This window comes from Heteronotia binoei, chromosome 11 (genome assembly GCF_032191835.1).
Source record: "Heteronotia binoei isolate CCM8104 ecotype False Entrance Well chromosome 11, APGP_CSIRO_Hbin_v1, whole genome shotgun sequence".
Lineage (NCBI taxonomy): Eukaryota > Metazoa > Chordata > Lepidosauria > Squamata > Gekkonidae > Heteronotia > Heteronotia binoei.
The window spans coordinates 21,190,070-21,215,269 of NC_083233.1; the positions used below are offsets into that span (position 1 = coordinate 21,190,070).

General features: G+C 47.8%; 1 protein-coding gene across 1 annotated transcript in view; it reads right to left on the minus strand.

Moving 5' to 3' along the window:
- The window catches only part of CHM (CHM Rab escort protein), a 111,970-nt gene that overhangs the window by 10,988 nt on the left and 75,782 nt on the right, over positions 1–25,200 (minus strand). Inside the window, exons 10-12 of the mRNA XM_060249939.1 lie at positions 18,480–18,584; positions 14,376–14,439; positions 11,643–11,739 (exon numbers count right to left, since the gene is read on the minus strand). Coding sequence (XP_060105922.1) covers positions 11,643–11,739; positions 14,376–14,439; positions 18,480–18,584 — 266 coding nt within the window. The remainder of the gene's footprint in view (positions 1–11,642; positions 11,740–14,375; positions 14,440–18,479; positions 18,585–25,200) is intronic.

The window sequence follows — 25,200 nt, forward strand, 5'->3', positions numbered from 1 at the left end:
AAAGCTATTGGCCATAATCAGAAGGACAGACTACCTTCAGTAATCTCTTGTTAATTTCCCCAAATCTCTCCAAAAGAAACACAGATGATATCAGTTCACAGATCCGCTGATTAAAATGTGTCCTACTCCTAATCCAGGGCTACAGTTTATTAAAGCTACATGTTGTTAAAGCTGATCAACTTGAATCAATTAAAGTTGATTGATCTAGTGATTAACCGGATGCAGACATAATAATTAAAATTTTATTGTGAAGCCTTAAACATCTGCAACAAATTAACCCTTTGAAAATAATTTCTAGGGCGGCAGTGACGGGAACAGACACACAGCACTGGACTGTAATCAACAGGAGTAAACACATTCAGCGTCCTCTGATCAGAATCTGGTCTCTTAGCAATTGGGGAACAATTCACTGAGGACTTGGGTTTGCTATTGACTCAATTTGTGCTATCCAACCTCGAATTCCAGTTCCTCTGAGAACCTACTTCTTCTGTGTATATTGTGTATTGTGGGGTGGGAACACTTTTAATGGGATGGGTTCAAAGAACTGTGAAACAGCCGCTAATTATGTTCCACAAACCCTCATGGACTTTGTAGCAGTTCTAAAATTTACACTTGTACAAAAGGTTGCATAACACTTTGCACAAGCAGACTGGCATCTTTGGGTGACACACCATGGCCCTTGCGCAATGTTCTATTGAGAGTTGTAAAATGGTTCTTCTGTCAGCAGAAATGCCTTCCACATGAAGAAGGGTCCATCTGGATCTAACAGGAGAGCCAGTATGATGTAGTGGTTAAGAGCACAGACTCAAATCTGGGAGAACTGGGTTTGATTCCCCACTCCTCCACATGCAGCTGCTGAGTGACCTTGGGTCAGTCACAGTTCTCTCAGAGCTCTCTCAGCCCCACTTGCCTCACACGGTGTCTGTTGTGGGGAGAGGAAGAGAAAACGGATTGTAAACCACTCTAACACTCTGAGTGAAGGGCAGGGTATAAATCCTCCACCTCCACTCCTTGGAGGTACAAACTACTGCTCAAGGGAAGAAATGGTTTCCACAGGGTCAGTGTGAAGGAAAATGACTGCCATGTGGCCAGGAAAACCTGAATGTTCCCACCTGCGCAGCAACCTTCAAGCTTTGCTTTGACATTTCCCAAATGTTTCAGCAAAGCAAGTTTGAAAGACTGGAGAGAACCTGGGAAACCTCTGGAAGGTGAATGAATGTACTGGGATGCTATATGGAAAGAGTAGGTTCAAAAACCCGACTCTACAAAGGAAATACGCTGAGTGAACTTGGACACACACTCTCAGCTTATTCCCTCTAACTGGCTTGTTGTTATTCCTCATCTAAACATTGCTTTCCTACTGAGAAAGACTGGATTATGAGGGCATCAATACAGTGATAAAGGGAAGGCAAACCCAGCTGTACTCAGGAGAGCCACAGTATAACAAGCCCAACAACACACACAGTTTAACGAGCCCAACACACGCAGTTTAACAAGCCCAACAACACACACAGTTTAACGAGCCCAACACACACACTGTAGCAAGGCACACAAATGCTGATACTTTGAATAAAACTGTTGGTCCTAAAGGTGCTGTGTATTTCTCCCATGTGATTGAGGCAGCCCAGCAAAGGGGTGGAAGGGGAGGAGCCTCAGCCAATGGAAAGGAAGAAAGGCTTGTCTCTGTCACCTGTGAGACTGAGGAAGCCTAGCAAGAATGCAAGCTCTGGCTCATCCCCTTCCTCTCCCTGGCAGGAGTGGGGGGAGCCTCAGCCAATGCAGAGAATAGAGGCTTGCCTATCTCTCTCTCCTGAGCGATTAAGAGAGAGAATCTGGCAAAGCAAGTTGCAATGCAGCAGAAGGAGAACTGGAGAAGGAAGATGCAGAAGGAAGCTGCAGTTGCTCAAGTGACAGACAGGAACCCTGCGCAGGCCAGATGTTTCACCCCTTCTACGTCCTGCCAAAGTTGGGGGGGACAACCCTCCAACAAGTTACCATGAAACAGTACAAAAATCACACACTCTCAGCCTAGCCTACATCACTGGGTTGTTAGGAGGATAAAATAGAACAGGGAAAATGAACTGTTTTGGGTCCCAATAGGAGAGAAAAGTAGGGTAAAAATGAAATAAATAATTACATGAATGATGCAAAGGATTACTTTAAGTGCAAAATGTTTTTTTTTTTTACTTTCGCTATCTGAATTGCAAATTTTCCCCACTCCCTTCCCATGCTATATCAATCTGCTTCTGAAAGCCTTATTTTCAAAAATGGTACTGGAGTGGACAGGCAGGGCTGCTGTTCAAAAAATGCAGGCTCTAAGGTTTCGAGTGTGCTGAACTACTTTATGCAGGGACACATTCCACCTTGGAAGACCTTGAATTCAACTGGATTTCTGCAGCTGCAATGAAGCTTGACAGCCCTGACTTCCCCTTCCCACTGCAGCCCAAACTCCCCCCCCCCGCCCAATACTGCACCTAGCACAAAGGGGGTCCCCATAAACAGCCTGGACAGGGGAGAGTTTGGAAGTCTGCAATGAGAGAGGAGGAATTCATGAAAATGGCACCCATTCCATACATGGAAGTCTTCTGGAGGAAGAAGATGATATTAGATTTATACCCTGCTCTATATGCTGAAAGAGGCCCTGTGGCCCGTAGCTTGCTGGGGGGAAAGTGTAAAAGACTGGGGAAGGCAATGGCAAACCACCCCATAAAAAGTCTGCCATGAAAACATTGTGAAAGCAACGTCACCCCAGAGTTGGAAACGACTGGTGCTTGCACAGGGGACCTTTCCTTTTCCTATATGCTGAATCTCAGTCTCAGAGTGGTTTTACAATCACCTTTAGCTCCCCCCCCCCACAACAAACAATCTGTGAGGTAGGTGAGAGAGGTCTCCCAGAAGCTGCCCTTTCAAGGACAACTCTGCAAGAACTATGGCTGACCCAAGGCCATTCCAGCAGCTGCGAGTGGAGGAGTTGGGAATCAAACCCGCTTCTCCCAGATAAGAGTCCACGCACTTAACCACTACACCAAACTACAATCCAAAATCCTAAAAGGTAAAGGTAGTCCCCTGTGCAAGGACCAGTCGTTTTCGACTCTAGGGTGACACTGCTTTAACAACGTTTTCATGGCAGACTTTTTACGGGGTGGTTTGCCATTGCCTTCCCCAGTCATCTACACTTCCCCCCCAGCAAGCTGGGTACTCATTTTACCAACCTCGGAAGGATTGAAGGCTGAGCCAACCTCGAGCCGGTTATCTGAACCCAGCTTCCGCTGGAATTGAACTCAAGTTGTGAGCAGAGGGCTCCAACTGCAGTACTGCAGCTTTGCCACTCTGCGCCACGGGGCTACAAAATCCTACCACCCCATTTAATGTAATGCACAGACCAGCTTTAAACTGGATTCACCACAAGCCGACCGTGCAATGTTATTTTTGGGGCTGGAGAACAACCTGTGGTGTCACAGCACAAGTTATCCTGGGACAACTTTTTTTAAAAAAATGACCCAAATGTATAGCAAAACCTGTTCACTGTGCGAAAACCTGGTCATGTGAATCCACCCTGAACCACATTTAAAATTGCACATAACTTTGCAATTTAAAAGCACTTCCATCTCAGGTGACAAATATTATTGTTTAAAAAAAACAACAAAACCAAGTCATGAGTAAAATACCTTAAACACTGGTTTGCCCATTAATATGCAAAATCAATCTTTCGATAAATAAAAAGATTATTCCCATGCATAAAGTGGAAGGATTTTGTCCACAGTGCGTCTTAATGAGAAAGTTGGTCGTCTGAGTTTGACAAAGAGAAGTTCTGAACTTTAAGCGCTAAATGTGTGGGGGAAGGGGAAGCAAACATAAAGGAAATGCAAGTTTGCCGTGTCAAATATATTTTGTTAAAAAAGTCATAAATCATTAAAGGCCCACTTTATTTTGTACATATAATTACCTGATTACCTCTGAGGTTATTGCTGCGTGTCAAAGTCTCATTGGCGTGTATTTTTTATTGTATTTGATTTACTCGACTCTGACTGCATTAGTTACTGCAGTTGCCAACATCTGTCACTGACTAATCCCTCTAGCAGGAAGAACAATGAGCGAGCTTTACAGTCCCATCATTATGGGTCTCAACGTGTAGGGCAAAGGGAAGGAATTTGGTTCCACTCAGCTGACAGTGCCGATTAGGCGCCTGTCATCCCTTGCAATGTGATCCAAGGTCAGGGGTATTTGTATACTTATCTTAAATAATTGTGGGAAGAGAGAGATCAGTCAAGTTAACGTGACTGCATCACACAATTTTAAAACAAAAAAAAATCCAAGAGATGGATGACAGTTTGGCCACAATGCCACAGTTTGGCCACGGTACAGTTTTATCTTGGCTGTTTCGGTGCTGATAGTATCCAGTACCACTTAAACTCTGTGCCAGAATACGGTCTTTTGCTCAGAATGAAATTCTACCAAAATCTACTGCAGTCGGTTTGATTCAAAGGCACCCTTCCACATCTTCGGAATGCAGGTGAACTGTTGGCTAAAGAATATCGTGTGAAAAAAAAATGAAACTGAACTAAGGGATGCTCTTCCAGTTGCACAACTTCTTGGGCAAATCAAAATGTGAAAACTGCAAAAGAACCCCTGAAGTTTTCAGAAATTTGATGGGAACCCTGGGAACTATTCCTGCTCCAACCTAATCTAAGTAGACTGTCAACAGTTCTCAAGAGCCAAAACACAGATATTATGGCATCCTAAAGCTTTCTTTAAATAAAACCCCAACATATTATGCTTTACATACCTTGAGCTGACCTTGAGGGGCATGAGAACGATCCACATTCATCTTGTGCAACCCACAGGCTGAAAGAAACTGCTTCTGCAATCTGAATTCATAGCCATGGGCAGTGTTCCCTCTAAGCTGAGGTAGTGTGAGCTAGCTCACAGATTTTTAGCCTCTAGCTCACACATTTTTGTCTTAGCTCAGGAAGGATGACGTCAGAGCACACTAATTGATGCAGCAGCTCACAACTTTAATGCCAGCAGCTTACAAAGTAGAATTTTTGCTCACAAGACTCTGCAGCTTAGAGGGAACACTGGCCATGGGATGTGTGTACACAGCATCTTCTCAATTTACACTCAGTCTTTAATTTGTGAAGACTTTATTTCTCCCTGACCTACCCCCAAGAGGTTCAGAAGAACAGATAGCCGCAATATCATCACATCTGAACGAGAAATTCTGAATTTCTGCATTAGCTCAGCAACATGGAGGCCATGTAATGCTCCAGAATTCACTGAGCCACCTGAAAGCTATGAACTTGAAGTAGGAAAAGTTCCTATCCTCTCCACAGCGCTGCATCCTGAGAATGAACCCAAGGCCAGGAACTTCAAGAACAGGCAGTGAACTGAAATTGGTGAGTTTTCATGTCCAAACCCAACCATGTGCTCACCACAGCAACAATACTGCTATGTGCAGACGGTATTGATTTATTTAGTATATTTGTATTCCACATTTCTCCCCACTGGGTACCTGAAGGAGCTACTACAGAGGGGAAACAGCATAACAGAAGAAATAACAAAAGGAAGAAAGCTTCCAATTGCCAATTCTGCCCAGCTCTAGGCCAGGCGTGGCCAAACTGTGGCTTGGGAGCCACAGGTGGCTTATTCACGCATATTGTGTGGCTCTCAAAGCCCCCAGTGCCCCATTGGCTGGCTTGAAGAAGGCATTTGTCTTTCTAAATCACTTCTCCAAGTCAAGCCAGCTGGCAGCTTGGAGAATGCATTCAAAGTTAAAGTTGCTTTCCTTCCACCTCTCCCTCTCTCCTCCCTCCCTCACCTATTTGTCTTCCTTCCTTCCTTCCTTCCTTCCTTCCTTCCTTCCTTCCTTCCTTCCTTCCTTCCTTCCTTCCTTCCTTCCTTCCTTCCTCCAACATTCATGCCTTGTGACTCTCAAACCTCTGATGTTTATTCTGTGTGACTCTTACATTATGCAAGTTTTGCCACCTCTGCTCTTGACTCTCACGCTCTGGCTATGCGCCAAGGGACAAGAGCCCTTTGACTTCTGCCCTTGGACTCACACCCCTAGACAGGTATTTATAAGGCTTCATGCCCAGGCCTTAAATACCTGTAGGCAAAAAGGAGATCAAAGCCAGTTGGACTTTATTCAGCTGCTGCTACCTAGTAGGGTCTTCCCACTTCTTCCCTCACATGTATACAGTAGTGTGAGGATTAAGACCTAATCCATAAATGTTACCAGAAAACTTTTTAAAAAGTGTCTGAAAGCAGATATAACTGGATGGGGCAAACAGGACACCGGGACGTGATAGGGGTTTCCTCTCCATTTGGCAATACAGCTGTATGCTCATTCACTAGTAAAAAGCAGAGCATTAAAGCTTTCCAGACTGGGGCTTCCTGTGGTGTTTTATAATAGAGTTTAAAAACTGCAGATAACCATCTGTCATTTTAATGAACAAGCATTAGCAGTCCAATTGACCTGAAGTGTAAATGCATAATTATAGCTTTTTACAAAGCTTATGAAAGTGATTTTTTTTAATAACAAACACAACGCGCTCTGAAACATGTCGGTAGCGATGGAGAGCAGCCACTTCTCAGACTACGGAAGTCCTGACTTTTCTGTGGCAGGCATCAGAGAACAAAGCTAGTAAAAGTGGGGAAAGGGAACACCAGTCCCATCGAGGAGAAAACGTAGGCACGAGTTCAATAATACAGCCTGTTCAGCCTGGTTTTGCTGGTAACATTTAACTAAAACACAGGGAGCGATCGAAATCTGAACATGGAATGGCAAGTAGTGTTCCCGCTCACTAGCTGCATCAAACTTGTCCATGGGTATGCATACGCCACAATCTGCACAAATGCAGAAACTGGTGCAAAACCTTTAATTTCCTTTGTAAAAGCAAGCTTCTAGCCCTTACGGCTGCACAAACAGCAGGCAAATGTGTGGTCACTGTAGGCAAAGTTGGACTAGGTGTCATGGGTGCTGGGGACCCTGCAGAGGAAATTGAGCCTGCAGAAGAAACTGTGCCACCTGCACCAGTGCCCCTGCCTCCTGCTGGAGAAGAACCCAGCCCCCCTGCCTCGCCCTCTCGGGTGGCGCGTGTGCGTGACCGCCTCCGTCAGGACCTCAGGGATCGGAGGAGGGCGGCACGCTCACAAGCAAGACGCTCCCTGAGCCCTGAGTTTTGAGAGGATTCTGGCCATTCTAAGAGCAAGGATGCTTGAGTTGCAACAGGATCCTGGCTGCCTCTCTGAGCCAGCAATTAGCCCAAATGGGCAACAGTCAGCAGAGGGCTATATAGCTGTAGGCTTTGGGAGGAGACTTTGTGGAAGCAACTAGTCATCTCCCTGACGTTCTAGCATCCACTCTGGCTTGACTTTGGTTTCTGGACTCCCTGACCTTGGCTTCTGGACTCCCTGACCTTGGCTTCTGGACCTCGGACCTGCGATACTTGTACAGTGATTCGGATTTGGCACCTCGGACCCTCCTGCTTACTGGCTACAGACCTCGGACTGCCCCTGGACTTTACCTGACCCGGCCCCAGCTGTGACACTAGGTAGGATTCTGACTGGACGGGGAAAGGGAACTCAAAAGCCCTCTCTGAGCCTCCCTGAGAGCACCAGAAGCAAGATAAGTTTTGCATTTTTAAACAAATGAAAGCAAAATTGCTTAACGGACAATATCTGTACAAGCTACAGCATTCTGCTTGTCACAGTGCAGAATCACTCAATATTTGCGCGTCACCCAAAGAAACCATCAGTGGTTGCAAGACATGTGGCATTTCTGTGACAACTGTCGCTTGTGCAGTTTCATTAGTGGAATGCCTTTGTGTCTGTGTTCTCAATGCACATGCTTTTGTGATGCGGCCCCAAACAGAATTGTTTCATTTATTCTTGCACAGGTACCGTATTTTTTGCACCATAAGATGCACTTTCCCCCCCCAAAAAAAGTGGGGGGGAAAGTGTGTGCGTCTTATGGAGCGAAGGTACCGTACGTACCTTCCTCTGGGGGGGGGGCGATCCGCTGCCTCCATCCCGGCGCTTCCCCGCGCCTGCCAGCCTGGCTCCAGCTCTGACGCTTACAGCAAGCGCCAGGATCGCTCCCTCCACCCTCCGATCCCAGCGCTTGCTTTAAGCATCAGCGCTGAAGCCATGCAAACAGGCAGGGAGAAAGCGCGCCGCCCTCTCCACAGCCGGCGCTCGCGAAGCGCTGGGTTTGCGGAGGGGGCGGGTGCTTCCTCTGTGCCTGGCTTCAGCTGTTGCTTATAGCAAGCGCTGGGATCGGAGGGCGGAGGGAGCGATCCTGGCGCTTGCTGTAAGCAGCAGCTGAAGCCAGGCAGACAGGCACGGGGAAAGCACCCGCCCCCTCCGCAAACCCAGCGCTTTGTGAGCGCTGGTTGTGGAGGGGGCAGCGTGCTTTCTCCGTGCCTGGCTGGGAGACAAGCGGCGAGATCGCTCCCTCCGCCCCCATTGCAAACCCAGCACTTCGCAGGGAGCGATCTCGCTGCTTATCTCCCAGCCAGGCACGCAGGCGCGGGGGAAGCACGCCGCACTTGCGTGCCTGGCTGGGAGACAAGCAGCGAGATTGCTCCCTGCGAAGTGCTGGGTTTGTGATGGGGGCGGAGGGAGAGATCTCGCCGCTTGTCTCCCAGCCAGGCACGCAGGCGCGGGGGAAGCACGCCGCGCTTGCGTGCCTGGCTGGGAGACAAGCGATGAGATCGCTCCCTCCGCCCCCATCGCAAACCCAGCACTTTGCAGGGAGCGATCTTGCCGCTTGTCTCCCAGCCAGGCATGCAGGCACGAGGGAAGCACGCTGGCGCCTGCGTGCCTGGGTGGGAGACAAGTGGCGAGATCGCTCCCTGCGAAGTGCTGGGTTTGCGGTGGGGGCGGAGGGAGCGATCTCGCTGCTTGTCTCCCAGCCAGGCACCTGCGTCTAATGGTCCGGAGCGTCCAATGGACCGAAAAAATACGGGTAGTTGCCAACAAAGCAGCTCATGGAAGAGGACAGTGGCTCAGTGGTAGAGCGTCTGCTTGGTAAGTAGAAGGTCCCAGGTTCAATCCCTGGCATCTCCAACTAAAAATGGTCCAGGCAAATAGGCGTGAAAAACCGCAGCTTGAGACCCTGGAGAGCCGCTGCCAGTCTGAGTAAATACTGACTTTGATGGACCGAGGGTCTGATTGAGTAGAAGGCAGCTTCATATGTTCATATGAATCTGGACATCAGCTGTACTCCTAGTTCTTCTTAGTCACATTGAGACTAGAACTTTGATGGTAAATGCTGAGTTGGTAAGGAAAAGGCAGATGGGTATGAGATTACGCTGCCATCAAAGTATTTGTCCCAAATTTCAAAATCCATATTTCAATGCAATAACCGAATCGTAAAACCTCATAAAAAGAAGAAGTGGGATCTTAGTGGAAAATGCCACTAACCTCTTTTCCGAAAGGTTGTTGCCAATCTATACAATATGTACTATACACATTTAAAAACCTTTTGCAGAAATCATCAAAACTTTATTGCTATATTGACAAGATCCCATTTCCTTGAAGTCATTCCGATGAAAACATCCGTACGATCTCCTTTACGGCTACCGCATTTTGTAACGGCCGTAATTAAAACAGATAACAGGACTGGATAGATACGAGGCTGGGGCTTCAGTCCTGTGGGCCACAGAGTGTGACATATATGTATCTCCTGAATATCTGAAAGGCTTGCACCTGCTCTTCTTGTTCAGGGGCAGAATGACCTTTTAACTTGATAGAAAAAATCTCAATGGTTGCTGACGGGTCATGAACAAACCAACATTAGAAGAGCCCTGCTGGATCAGACCAACAGTCCGTTCAGTTCAGCATTCTGTCTTACTCAGTGGCCAAGTAGTTACTCAGGAGGGCCAACAACAGTGAATAGAAGCCAAGGCCTTCCCTTGATGTTGCCTCCAGGCACGGGGATCAGAGGTTTACTGCCTCTGAATGTGGAGGTTTCCATTGACAGCCACCAAGAGGCTGACACCAGCCTCTCCTCCATGAATCTGTCTAATCGCCTCTTAAAGCCATCTCTGCCTGTAGCCATTGCTACATTCCTGGCAGCATATTCCACATTTTAAATCACTCCTTGTGTAAGGAAGCATTTCCTCTGGTTCATCCTGAATCAACAGTCTAACAACTTAATTGGATGGCCTCAAGTTCCAGCATTTTGGAAGGGGAAGAAAAATATTCTTTCAGTCTACTTTCTCTACCCCATGCATAATTTTATAAACCTCTATCAACAGAGCAGCCAGGAAAAAAACAAAAGGCAACAGAGTAGGTTCACCTGCAGCCTTCTCCTGTGTCAATGCCAAGGCTAGAAGTGATGTGGCAGGAAGGTAACACACAGGTCTGTGCCCTTTGACTCTGCAGGCTGGTTCTGTGCTGAGCAGACCCTGATGGGCTATTCACCTTGCACTTGGGCTGTTTAAAACAGGAGTGTCAAATATATGGCCCAGGGGCTGAATCAGGCCCTCGGAGGGCTCCTATCAGGCCCCGGAGCATCTGGCTGTCATCTGCTTCCTTCTCCTTCTCTCTTGCTTCCTTCTGCATAATAGCTTGCTTTGTAAGGCTTGCTCAATTGCACAGGAGCTACAGAGCAAAGCCTCTATTTTCTTCATTGGCTGAGGCTCCTCCCTTAGGGAGGAAGGGGGGGAGGAACAGCTTGCTTTTTCAGGCTCTCTCAATTGCACAACAGATCTACTGAGCCAAGCCTCTCTTCCTTCTATTGGCTGAGGCTTCTACCCCTCCTCCCCGTTCCCTGGGGAAGGAAGGAAAAAGCCAGGGCTTCCTTTGCCCAGTTCCCTGAATCACACGGGAGAGAAACAAAGAAAGCACCTTTAAGAGCAATGAGTGCTAGTGTTTTAAGCATGTTTTCTTTAATTTTTTTAAAAAAAGAACCTTTAATTATGTTTGTCTGTGTCCTTTATAATGGTTATATCTCTGCTACCTAATCCTAAATAAGTACACACATGGGCCCAAGTCCAACATGGCCCAGCCCAATAAAGTCTCATTTATGTAGGTTCCGGTCCTCATAACAAATGAGTTTGACACCCCTGGTTTAAAAGGTCCAGCATCCTGCTGTTCATGCTAATGTAAACATGACAAATAGCTATTACTGAAAACTATTGACTACCCCTCAAGCTGGTAACAATTCTGAGCGTTTACCACAGATGCACGCAGGGGGCTCCTCTTCGTTGTCCACTGCAGGAAACAGGATGGTCGATTAGATAGATGGACTTTTGTCTACTGGCTACCAATGTTCCCTCTAAGCTGCGGAGTCTTGTGAGCAAAAATTCTACTTTGTGAGCTACTGGCATGAAAGTTGTGAGCTGCTGCATAAATTAGTTTGCTCTGGAGCCATTTTTCCTGAGCTGAGACAAAAATGTGTGAGCTGGAGGCTAAAAAATTGTGAGCTAGCTCACACTAACTCAGCTTAGAGGGAACCCTGCTGGCTACTGTAACCTTCCTAGGAAGAGCACTCAGCTATCCAAGGAGGTTTGGCAGAAGTGAGACCAGGTCACTTCAACCGAGGAAGACAAGAACAAAACACCGTCTTACTTAAAGAACAAAAAAACAACCAAACAAACAGCAAGAAGAGCAAAGTCAAAACACTGTCTACTCACATGTATCTTTCATGCATGTCCTGGCCGAGGAACATAGCTCAATGACGCAAACTGTTGGCTGGCCTGGGTCTAGGGGTGGGACAGTCAAAATGGAAACCTAGGAAGGAGAGAGAACAGGTCACCTGAAAAACTCTCCACAAACAAAAGACAGGCTTGCTACAGTCAAGCGGAGGACTGATCGTGAGGCAACGGCATCCAAATACTCAGATGGTAAAACTGGATTGGAGGACTGCTGCTATCTGCTTCGCATACAGGTATGAAGTTATGTGCCCTTCACATATTCGTCCATCTGCTTTCTGTCACAGCACATGGTTTTAGTTATACAGGAGGAGACTAGTGAGACTTGGGAGGGGGGATCTCACCCATCTGCTCCCTTCCACTCTGCCTGCCTTCCAATCTGCTCCCCTGCAGAAAGTGGCAGCAGGGGTGGGGGGGGGTGGTGGTGGCAGCAGTTCCTGCTCTTCCCACTTCCTCTACCCATCTGTACTACCACTCCCTCTGCCTATACGGCTCCCCCTTCTCTGCACTTGGTGGGCCTCCTCTCTCCTGTTTTGGAGGATTTTGCTGGAGCTGCTGCCTTCCTGGTAGAGGAGGGTGGTGGGCGGAGCTCCTTATCCTCCATTCCTGCCCACAGAATAGAATGTGGCAGTGGTGGAGCTGGCCACTGCCCCCAGGCCGCCTCCCCTGCCTGCCCACCTGCCTGAAGGGCTGGCGTCAGCAGCAGCAGCTCCAGCAGCTTTAACTGGCTCCTCCTCCTTCTCAGACAACATGTCTCTGCTTTGAGGATTTAAACCTCACTCCATTTCAAGGGAGTTTTCTCATTTTCACGAAAAGTTGGGGGCGGGGGCTCCTTTAGGTCTGCAGAAGAATACCGCCCCTCTGAACCTGCCCTCCCTCTCTGGATCTATCAACCCTCACAGCGGCCAGGCTCAGTATTACATATGGGATCTGAAAGGATACAGAAATGGAAATGTTGCATGCAAGGAAAATGTACTCTAGCAGCATGTGATGCTGGAGTCTTAAGTACAATTCTAACCAGAGCTACAGCTCTTCTAAACTCGATGAAGCCACTGGGCTTAGAAGGGCATAGCTTTGTTTAGGACTGCACAGTTACCCTCGGCGGGGAGGGCAGGGTATAAATCGAATTAAACTTAAATCGAATTAAACATAAACATCCTGAGCAGGGCCAGCCCGGCCACTAGGCAAACTAGGTGATTGTCTAGGGCGCTGGCCTTCAGGGGGGCAGAGTGGGTGCCCCCCATGTGACTTGGTGACATTATCAGTGCAGGGGGGGGGGGGTGCGCCAGAAGTTAGCCTTGCCTAGGGTGTCAGATAGTCTAGGATTGGCCCTGCTCCTGAGATGTGAGCTGGCGTGCGTCACAGGGAACTATATTATTTATCTGTTGTATTTATAAATAATCCAATCCCTGTTACTGCAGGGCTCTGCGCGATGTACAACATATATAAAATCACAACAGAACAGAACTGATTAAAATCAATTTGCAGAACATTTTAACAATCCGATGATGCTAAATAGTCCCAGTCCCTACTGCTGGGCTACATTCGCGGGAAGGGGCGGGGGGGAAGAGGGCAAAATAGATGTAATTAGCGGAGGAGGGTGCCAGCCAGATGAAAACCATCGTGTCCTCAACCAAAAGCCTGGCAGTTCATCTCTGCCTTGTAGGCCCAGAGGAGTTGCATCAGATCACACGGGGCCTGGATGGTATTTGGCAAAGAGTTGGGCACCAGGTTGGGCTGAAGGGGCCCTAGAGCCCTGGTTGAGGACAGATGGATGTCTTTTAGGGCCAGGGACCACCAGCAAGTTGTTGTCTAAGGAGTGCAATGCTCTCCCAGGGACATTGTGGAAGAGACTAGCACTGGAGTGGTGGGGGGCTGATTGTTCCTTCTTTCCACACTATTTTCCAATTTAAAAATGACTCCACCCCAGGTCAGGCCCGTAGATACAGTGGGGTCTGGGGGGGGGGGGGGGCTAGCCACTCCAATCAACCTCCACTTGCATCTATATGGCCCCTCCATTCGGGGCCTCCAATCTGCCCCCTTTGCTCACCAACACTTGCCACCGCTCTGAACAAGTGCAGCATTGGTACTGTAAAGGCTTCAAATTGGCACAGGTTTGGGGAGAGAGAAGCCTACTTGCAGCCAGCTGGAAGGTTTACTGAGTTAGACAAATGGGGGGTGGGGATGTAGCTTTACTTGAGAAAATGTTTAGGGGCAAACCAGGTGACCCCCTGGGCCCCCCAAACAGAAAAATGCTGCTGAGGACCCCACCAAACATGAAATCCTGGCTACGGCCCTGTCCCAGGCTGATTTAAGGCTCACTGGGAAAAGATAAACACTAGACCAGGGTTGCTTTTTTAGTCATATCAGGCACGGGGAGTTTAGGTTACAGAACTCCAGAATTATGCTTGGTTTGGCCCTGAGAGATGGTTGCTGGCAGTCCTGGCACCGGAGATGCAGGCAAATCACAAAAGAGAATGTGTTTCATTGACCAGCTATTTATCTCCTCTCTTCATTGGTCCCTTCTTGTTCTGACTGCCTGAGCATTCTGTTGCCTGGTCAAAAGGTTCACAAAAGAACAATCCAAATTTACACTCAATGAAAAAAATAACTAACGGAAAATTGTTTCTGTTCTCTCAAACATAGTCATGGGTAACTATATGTGCGGGGGGGGGGGGGGGAGAAGGGTTACTTATATTGAATATGTGGGCTAACCTGCTGATCTGAATCGGTCTTCAGTATTGATCGATCGGTAATGAGAACTGCTCGGGAGATCTGCCTGTAATTGAATAAAGCAGTTATGGCCCATCACCAAATAGTGGGGAGCGGGGGGGGGGGAGAGAAAGAGGGGGAGAGAGAGAGAGAGAGAGAGAGAAGAAACATATAGATCCAGCCTTTTGCAGATATAACACATGGGGAGAAAGCAGTTGGCACACTGCTAATGACATATTTGCATATGGCCAACTTCATTAAGAAATTGACTGCGACTTGAGCTGGCGCGTATAAAAAGGGAGCACGGGCTGGCTCTTAATATCTATCAAACGATAATGAACAGATTTGGCTCTCTACATAAATATTTGCTTCACTGGTCATAGAATCACCCTAACAACAAATTGTTTCACAGACAGTGCTCCTCTGCAACGCTGCTGTCCAGCAATACATTCAACAGCCATCACCCAAATTACTGGAGCTGCCAATTTTTGCTCAACCAGTAGGCTGGCATTTCTCAAACTCTTCATGCCCACATCATTGCTGCTTTTGGAACAAAGGTGATCATCTGACAAGCAGGCTGAGATAAGGAGGAAAAGGAAAGGTCCCCTGTGGAAGAACCAGTCGTTTCCGACTCTGGGGTGATGTTGTTTTCACAACGTTTTCACGGCATTTTTACAGGGTGGTTTGCCATTGCCTTCCCCAGTCATCTACACTTTCCCCCCAGGCAAGCTGGGTACTCATTTTACCAACCTTGGAAGGATGGAAGGCTAAGTCAACCTTGGGCTGACTACCTGAATCCAGCTTCCGCCAGAATCGAACTCAGGTCGTGAGCAGAGAGTTCAGACCACAGTACTGCAGTACTGCTGCTTTACCACTCTGTGCCACGGGACCACTGAGATAAGGAGACCAGGAAGCAAAAAAAAAAAAAAATCTCCCCGAGCATTCCCAAGCCAGCCGCTTAGGTCCTGGCCGTCACAGGCATGGCCATTTCTAACATCAGACAAAAAAAATAAATGATTTGGAATCACAAAGTTATTAAATTTTGCCTAAATCACAAAACAATTAAAATGTTGATGTATTTAAAGTTATATCAATTTTTTAAAATATTGATATTATTGTAGTAGGAGGGGCCCATGAGAGTCACAATGCGGCCCTGATTGCGAGGTGCAAGAGCCTGTGGACTCAAAGCAATTCTGCCCCGGCTTCAAATTTAGGTGATCACAATGAGCACACTCCATACCTTACAGAGGGAGATAAAACCACTCACTTTAATACCACAGCCCATCTACACAGGTAAGGAGGGAAAACTGCTGCAACAATAGCCATCATTCATTGACTGTAGAAATTTTCTATCCCCTGTTTCTGTCACAAGAGCACTCAGGACAGATTACAAAATCACAAAAGCCCCCAGGAGCAGGCTCCATGGATAGACTGCATAGATATCATCTCAATAGATCAACATCCTAAGTTAGTCAACAGTAACCTAAAACAATAAAGCACATTGTGATTAAAAGAAACACAAAAAAGCACAAGCTATGAAAGCAAAACAAAAACAACTAAGAACAGTCAGCATCCTAGCTACGAATCAATTAGGAACCTGAATGACTGCATAAAACTGTTACAATACAGATAAAACCATTAGAGGTAATATACAAGTGAATCCTAGATGGGAAACAACAGCGTGAAAGATAAAAGGGTAAACATCACTGCCTTGCAGAGGCACCGGTGAACCTAATGCATTTGTAAAGCTGCAGATAGAAACTGCAGATAGCCTTAGCGGTCCATGAAGAAAAAAAGGTACACTGGGGTGACACCCTTACTCAAACCAGCCAAAACTAATACAAGGCATTACATTAGGCCACAAGAGAGCCAGTTTGGTGTAGTGGTTAAGTGTGCGGACTCCTCCCAGGTTTGATTCCTCACTCCTCCACTTGCAGCTGCTGGAATGACCTTGGGTTAGCCATAGCTATCGCAGTTGTTGTTCTTGAAAGGGTAGCTGCTGTGAGAGCCCTCTCAGCCTCACCCACCTAACAGGGTGTCTGTTGTGGGGGGGAGAACATATTATAAGCTGCTCTGAGTCTCTGATTCAGAGAGAAGGGTGGGGTATAAATCTGCAGTCATCTTCTTCCATTACCGTTGCTTTGGAACTCAATTTGTAGGTATGTTAAAATTAAAATAGGGTGGTCACTGACATGCCATGAGGCATGCCAACACCCACCCCATTTTTAATTTTAACATACAGCATTCGTTTTAACATACTTAAAGGACACATCAAGTGGGGCCAGGTTTCCTTTCCAGAAATAAGCAAGGGGAAAGCATGGCAGACATTATATACCCAGCCTTCTGCACAGCTTTCAACCTAGTCTCACACTATCTGTATTAAAAAGGCCCTTGAAAAACCTGTAGGATGGGCAATTATTGCATGTGGCGAAAATTAGTAAGACAAGGGAAAGTGACAAACTGAAAACAGAAATTCTGAAGGGGTAAGAGTGGATCTGGTCCTTTGTGAACAGGATGAAGCAATCACACCAGATTTGCAGACTATACAAAATTGAACACTTATTCAAGTCTATGGAGCCAGCTGCAACTCCTACACTTGTATGTTACCTCAGAAACAGGGAAACGTCCTCCTGCTTCATGTTTTCAAAAGGTCTGCAAAGATGGGGTGGGGGGGGGGTACTCTAGGTCCTAGCAGTGACTGAATTTCCCATAAACGGAGATAAGAAGCTGAGGGAAGATGGTCTCTTCTCTAATTACCTTATTTTGACGATATGCCTTCTGAAGCATCCAGTATTGGCTATTGTGAGAGAGAAAAACTGGACCAGACTGACCACTGGGGTGACCTGCTATAGTGCTAAGACCATTTTTATTGGTCTTAAATAGCCATTAACTGGCTGATGATTGCCTCAGCAAAGGTTAATGGCATAAATGAAGTACAGCCGGTGGGCGGGCAGAAAGGAGTGTGAATGTAGGACTGTTTGATTCAATGCACTTTCTATAAACATCTAAGTCTCTCCTCCAGGTTTCTGTATAAGTTTGCACAGTGTGAGATCAAGGGCACCAAAGCTATAAGAAACACCAGTACGATAAAGGCGAATGTAGTGTCCTATTGCCACTAAAAGTACCAGCGCTGCTTGGGGTGGCAAGCTTGAAGTTACAGGAACACAAGGGAGAGTAAAGTGACCACTATTAGACCTTGAGTTGAAAAGAGTGGGCATTCACTAGTCATTACGTCCTCACAAAGAATGATGTCCCCTTCCCCTACCCTAAGCTGAAGAGAATCTGTTTTCTACATGGATCCAAGCATACCTTTATGCATCCAAACGCAAATTCAACCTGGAGATGACAAATGGCCTGCTTGCGTAAGTATTTTTGAAGAATCAGAGGAGATTTCATTATGCAAAAGGCTTCCTACAAACATTTATTTTTAAGCAATATCCAGCCCCTAATTGTGAGCACACACACTAAGATGCCTTATACTGGATCTGACCATTGCATCAGACTGCCTTATACTGAATCAGACCACATACATTAATTCTTGATACACAACAACCCTGGGCAGATGACCCGTCAATGCGCTGACTTACTGAGTGGGGAGGGACAGTGCAAAGCAGCCCACACGGGGAAACAATTAGTAGAGCCCAGGATCTAGTCTGAAGATGTATGATGCTCCAGCCTTCCTGAAGCAAAATCTAGTCTGATATATGCCAGGATGGCAAACCACCCCACAACTCTGCGTATGCCACTTTGAGATCCATGGAAGGCAGGCAGGAGAGAAATGCCCTAAATCAGGGGTAGCCAAACTGTGGCTCAGGAGCCACGTGTGGCTCTTTCACACATATTTTGTGGCTCTCAAAGCCCTCACCACCCTTTTGGCCAGTTTGGAAAAGGCACCCGTGTCTTTATTTCACTTCTCCAAGCCAAGCCAGCTGGTGGCTTGGAGAATGCATTTGAAGTTGCTTCCCCCCCCCCTTCCCCATCTGTTTGCCTTCCTTCCTTCCTGTCTTGTGGCTCTCAAACATCTGACAATTATTCTATGTGCCATTAAGCAGGCTTGGCCACCCCTGCCCTATATGAATAACTCTTTCGTCTTGCCTTGATATTTACCTGTAGCACACGTTCCTCCATGTCTCCTCTGAAAGGTAACTGTCTTCCACAACAAAATAGTTGGCATTTATCCTCTGACCAAAATGATCTATGATTGCTTTACACCTGTGGGAAAAAGAACACCAAAGCAAGAGGAGAAGGGTCATTTTATTGTCACACATATGCAAGAAGAACCAGGCAAAATGACAAAAATGCACCACCTGTCTAGCGCTTAGAATCCTTGGGGGCTTTTTTGTTTTTTAAAAGAAGGTTCTTGAAAACTGATTTCTTTCCTTTGGTTACAACTGTTAACGTAGTATGAAATAACATTTGGAGCCTCGTAATTGTTATGCCGGGCATTTAACTTTGATACGCTGAAACGTGTTAAAATGCTATTAGAACAGTCAAGAAATCATTACAAAATAGATACCATAAAGTTAATTAGACAAGAGACAACTGATTTAATTCCAGTTGTGCGATTCAAACCATTTTGCCTTACTGCTGCCTCTTTCTCAGGTGTTAAGCGATGCTAGCTTCGTTTTGCTACGGTACGGATTGCGGAAAGTGTCCTCAAACTGCAGCACGCTTACGGAGACCCTCACAGGGTTTTCAAGGCAAGAGACGCTCAGAGGTGCTTTGCCAAGGCCTGCCTCCGTGTCATGACCCTGGTATTCCTTGGAGGTCTCCCATCCAAATACTAGCCAGGGCTGACCCTGCTTAGCTTCTGAGAGCTGATGAGAATGGGCTAGGCCTGGCTATCCAGGTCAGGGCAATGCTGGGATGCTAGGTAGTGGCAACTGAGTCACTGGACACATAGGCCTTGTCTCAAAGGGCAATTTATGAGATGCCCTAGGCACAGTATCACATGCAACATTCCCCGTATGACCTGAGACAGAATGGCAGTACGAGAGGAAATAACAATGATGGGCGAAACCTCTTCCACCCTGGTCTCAGCTGGGAATTTTCTAAAAGGGGCGGGGGAAGGAATAGCAACTCGTTTATCAACCTGCACTGCCTGTAGAATTTCAAAATCCAAACCAATGTTTAATTTGATCGAAAACATTTCTCCCAGCATAAACTCAAGTTAGTCAGTTTAGTGCCTATCAGTGTGAATGTAAAATAAGGCGCTCTGTCCCGGTATGCATAATTTTACATTTAATGCAGTGTCACTTGCCATTCTGTTGCCCAGTCACCAAGACCACAGGAACTATTTTTAAGTTCTCTAGAACCCACTTGGGTTTCCGCAGTATCGATTCATCCACCATCCTCCATAAAAACTACATCACGGCTCGCCCTCTGGTTCCTCGGTTTGTAAAAACATGCCCTTTTTGTTTCTTTTTATTTTTGCAATTTTCAAGGTGATAAATTCTATTGAGTTTCATTAGTAAGGGCGGGGGGGGGGGGAGTAATACTACCAAAGTTTCATCCCCCAAGCGCAGAAAACCTATGTTAGAAAGTGGGAATTTCCAACCAAAATAGTGTTTAAAAATCTGATAACATCCCTAATTCTGATGTTATCATGTGGTACATTCCCACCTGGCCTGCCACTGCCAAGCCAATGCATGGGGAGGGAAAGGGAAAATTGCATATTATGTTACTAAGGGAACAAGAAGCGAATGCGATATGCTGGAAATTGTTTTCAGAAACAGCCCCATGTTTCTGCCACAATCTGCCTAGCAGAATAAGCTAATTATTCTTCATCAAATTCTGTAAAACGTGCCCTTCCCCCCTGTGATGTAATTTAATTATTGTTTCTGATTTTGTTCATTTTATTGCATTGTTTTTAGTCTCGATTTGTGGGTTTGTATTGTTGCTTAAATTATGTTGTGATCTGCCCTGAGCCCGTTTACGGGAAAGGGCGGAATATAAACCTACAAAACAAACAAACAAACAAACTGAGACTGGTCACACACACAGGATGTCTATTTTTCTCACAACTTTAAAAAAAAAGTTCTCCTTTACCCTTGACCTGGATAGCTCAGGCAAGCCCAATCTTGTCAGATCTTGGAATCTAAGCAGAGCTGACCCTGGCAAGTACTTTGATGGGAGAACTCCGTAGAATACCAGAGCCGTGACACAGAGGCAGGAAATATCAGGCCATTTCTCTGAATGTCCAAGTCCCACTAAGCGTCACCAAAAGTAAACCATGACTTCCAGGCATGCAAACACACAAAAATATCCTTGAATGTGAGTTGAACTGCTTTCACTCTCAATTTCCTCCTTTAAATGGTGCTAATGAATGAGCCTAGCCAGCTGGCACGGCTCATATCTAACTATAACCTTTTCCTATTGTTTATTAAACAATTCCCCCCCCCCCGGCCCAAACTCCTGAAGCACTCTGTTGCAGGAATGGGGGGGTAGGGGTGGGGAAGGAAGGTTAATGAAATGCCATAGTGCAGTCCTCCGAAGACAGTGAATGAGCAAACCGACCGCTCTTTATTTTGCTTTCTCGCTGCTGCTTAGCACTGGCTAACAGGTCAGATATTCGATAAGCCTTTTAACCCCAAAAAACCAGCAGACAGAGCCCGTGTGGCTCTTTTAATATCTGTTTGTACTTCAACTTCAGAAAAGGGGATGATCAGCAGAAGAATTCCTTCAAGTGACACAATCAAATCAGGAACACACTTATGCAATGACATTATCGGGTCTCCGTCATCTGATATGTGTTGGGACAATGAATCATACAGAACCCTCCATTGACCTTCTTCAATGTGTCTAGATAAAAGGATGAAAATTAGAATCCATCTTCCTTGCCAAGTGCCACCAGTTATAAATGTACTTTATAGGGCTCATTATCCAAACTAATGGACTAAGGGCGACATCCTTGAAATGGACTTACCAGCACTGACAAAGCCAGTATGCAATATTTCAGGAAAGATATGTAAATTACAGTGTTTGCTATATCTTTTTTTTATTATGGAAATATAAATTTACATTTGTCACATCTTTGCGGTTGGAGGCCAGGCCGGTCTTGTTTGGAAACGCACTTAAAAACTATGCTCAAAGTTAAACGTGGGCAATTATTTTTAATGCAAGTCCTGCTCAAAATATACATACGTAAATTAAAACACCTTAAATCTTACCAAATGAAGCCGCATAAGCAAGATCTACACAGTGGGGAAGAACCGAGGGGGAAAGTTAAAAAGCGAAAGAAGCTAATCGGGAAGGAAACTCAATTCTTTTGTTTCCCTAAAGGCAAACGATCATGACAAGATTCTCATTCATAAAAAACAAAATAGGCAACAAACCCGACGGCTATCCAGTGGTATTAGAGAAAGGAAATGCCTTATTTTAAATGTGGTTATATCATAAAAGCAGATAGCTGCATATATTGAGGGACACAAGAATCCTCAGTTTTTCAGCTTTCCATGACTTAGAAAGAAAAGAAGAAGGGGTTACATCATAAGCCTATGAACTCCTAAATCAGCAGTTTCTCTGGAGTATGGGAAAACTCTAATGCAGGGGTGTGGAACTTATTTGTTATGAAGGCCAAATCTGACATAAATGAGACCTTCTTGGGCCGAGCCATGTTGGGCCAGGCCATATGTGTTCCTATTTAAGATTAGGTAGCAAAGATATAGATTTATAAAGGACACAAACAAACATAAAAAACCCCACCTTGAAATAAAACAAGCTTTAAAAATTAGCACTTGGTCTTAAAGGTGCTTTCTTTGTATCTCTCCCACAGGATCCAGGAAACGGGGCAAAGGAAGCTCTGGCTCTTTCCTTCCTTCCTTCCCCAGGGGCCAGGACAGGGAAGAGCCTCACCCAATAGAAGGAAGAGAGGCTTGGCTCAGTAGCTCTGCTGTGCGATTGAGAGTCTGGCAAAGCAAGCTCTGCCTCCCCCCCTTCCTCCCCAAGGGAGAAGCCTCAGCCAATGGAGAAAATAGAGACTTTGCTCTGTAGCTCCTGTGTGATTAAGCAAGCTGTTATGCAGAAGGAAGAGAGAGGGAGAAGGAAGCAGAGGACAGTCAATTGCTTGGGGGGCTGATAGGAGCCCTCTGGGAGCCTAATTCAGCCCCCAGGCCACATGTTTGACACCCTTGCTCTAATGTCCCATTCACTTTAACAAATAAGGTATTTCTATGTGCTTGAGGAATTGCCCTAGCTGCAAAAATGGAGGAGGCAATCCAGGTGAAAAGAAACTCCATGCTCACAATGGAACTCCTACAGAACTCCAGAATTGGAGATAGTCATAAGTAAGTGAAAGCTCCAGACAAGCAGGCGCTGCCCCTTTCCCATCACTGTGGGAAGATTATCTGCACGTGCTTTCATCACTGCTGAAGACAGCTGGACAGTTCAAGGTAGAGCTTCCTGTATGCTCCCGTATGTAGGGATGTACCTATTTGTGGGAACTGAAGAGTACGCAGGGGCTAGTTCAGGCTTCCTGATCCTGAGGTAGCCCCCTGCGGATACCTCCTCCCTGTCGCCTCTTTTTTATTAAAACAATATGGATGTGCTTCGTATAAAGGGCTATGATTACTTTACTTAATCTCAAGAAGAGCCGTTCTATTGCTCCCATGTATGTCAGCTCCAGTGATTTAATGGCACAGAAGCCGTAGGAGATGCCCTGCACATAGCTAAATCTCTGACAAACAGTCGTCGTTCCAAACTTGCCAGCGAAAACTCAATGACATCCAGTCAACAAACAAAATCCAGTTTTTAAACAAATAATGTGCTTCCACTCAAAGATAACTGTTTGGAATTCTGATCCACGTGGGCAGCTGTGTTGGTCTTAGGCAAGAGAACGACGTTTGAGCCCAGTGGCACCTTCAAGTCCAACAAAGTTTTAATAAGCTTTCTTATGCATGCACACATTGTTCTGTTTGGAGTAGTTAATCAACCATCATAGTTTCAGGGGATTGCTTATGTATGAAACCAATATTTTGAAGAACAGAACAAGATCTCTGGATCAGGCTATTCCGAAGCAATTCCCAACAGGTTCACAATTGAACTTACTTCCAAGGAAATTTAAAGAGAGGCAACCTTACTGTTCACGACCTGAGTTCAATCCCAGCAGAAGCTGGTTCAGGTAGCCAACTCCAGGTCTAGGGTGGCCAGACCGTCCCGGTCTCCCGGGACATTCCCGGTTCTGGCCACCCAATCCCGGATCCCGGGCTGCCTATACCGGGACCATTAAAGGTCCCGGTTTAGCCAGCCCTGGAGGCGGTGGGCCGCGGGCGCCGGCGGGGAAGGCGGCGAAGGAGGGAGGGAGCGTCCCTGCGCCTGCGCAGGGCCCCTGCGCACGCGCAGGGACGCTCCCTCCCTCACTCGCCGCCTTCCCCGCCCGCGCGCGGGGCCGGCAGCGGTGGCGGAGGCCTCTCCGCGGCCTCCGCTGGTTGCTGGAAGCCCTCCAGAGTCTCTGGAGGGCCTCCAGGGACCAGCGGAGGCCGCGGAGAGGCCACGGAGCAGCCGGCGCTGGTCCCGGAAGGCCTTCCAGAGACTCTGGAGGGCCTTCCGGGACCAGCGCCGACCAGCGAAGGCCTCCCCGCGGCCTCCGCTGGTCCCTGGAGGCCCTCCAGAGTCTCTGGAGGGCCTCCAGGGACCAGCGGAGGCTGCGGGGACGCCGCGGAGCACCCGGCGCTGGTCCCGGAAGGCCTTCCAGAGCCTCTGGAAGGCCTTCCGGGACCAGCGCCGACCAGCGAAGGCCTCCCCGCGGCCTCCGCTGGTCCCTGGAGGCCCTCCAGAGTCTCTGGAGGGCCTCCAGGGACCAGCGGAGGCCGCGGGGACGCCGCGGAGCACCCGGCGCTGCTCCCGGAAGGCCTTCCAGAGCCTCTGGAAGGCCTCCCGGGACCAGCGCCGACCAGCGAAGGCCTCCCCGCGGCCTCCGCTGGTCCCTGGAGGCCCTCCAGAGTCTCTGGAGGGCCTCCAGGGACCAGCGGAGGCCGCGGGGACGCCGCGGAGCACCCGGCGCTGGTCCCGGAAGGCCTTCCAGAGCCTCTGGAAGGCCTTCCGGGACCAGCGCCGACCAGCGAAGGCCTCCCCGCGGCCTCCGCTGGTCCCTGGAGGCCCTCCAGAGTCTCTGGATGGCCTCCAGGGACCAGCGGAGGCCGCGGGGAGGCCGCGGAGCACCCGGCGCTGGTCCCGGAAGGCCTTCCAGAGGCTCTGGAAGGCCTTCCGGGACCAGCGCCGACCAGCGAAGGCCTCCCCGCGGCCTCCGCTGGTCCCTGGAGGCCCTCCAGAGTCTCTGGAGGGCCTCCAGGGACCAGCGGAGGCCGCAGGGAGGCCGCGGAGCACCCGGCACTGGTCCCGGAAGGCCTTCCAGAGCCTCTGGAAGGCCTTCCGGGACCAGCGCCGACCAGCAAAGGCCTCCCTGCGGCCTCCGCTGGTCCCTGGAGGCCCTCCAGAGTCTCTGGAGGGCCTCCAGGGACCAGCGGAGGCCGCGGGGAGGCCGCGGAGCACCCGGCGCTGGTCCCGGAAGGCCTTCCAGAGCCTCTGGAAGGCCTTCCGGGACCAGCGCCGACCAGCGAAGGCCTCCCCGCGGCCTCCGCTGGTCCCTGGAGGCCCTCCAGAGGGTGGCACCCGCACGGGACACATATCAAATGAAAGAGGGGGCGCAGGGCTATCAGAAACAGCCGGCGGAGGGAGTCGGGAGAGCACCCCACTGGGGGATCCACACCCCGAAAGTGATGAAGGTGGCGCAGATAGAGCCAACAGAGCAAACAGGACAAAATAAATAGGCTGCATTATGCAGCACAGTTGAGAAAGTGCCTTATCCCATATACTGATGAAGTATATACAG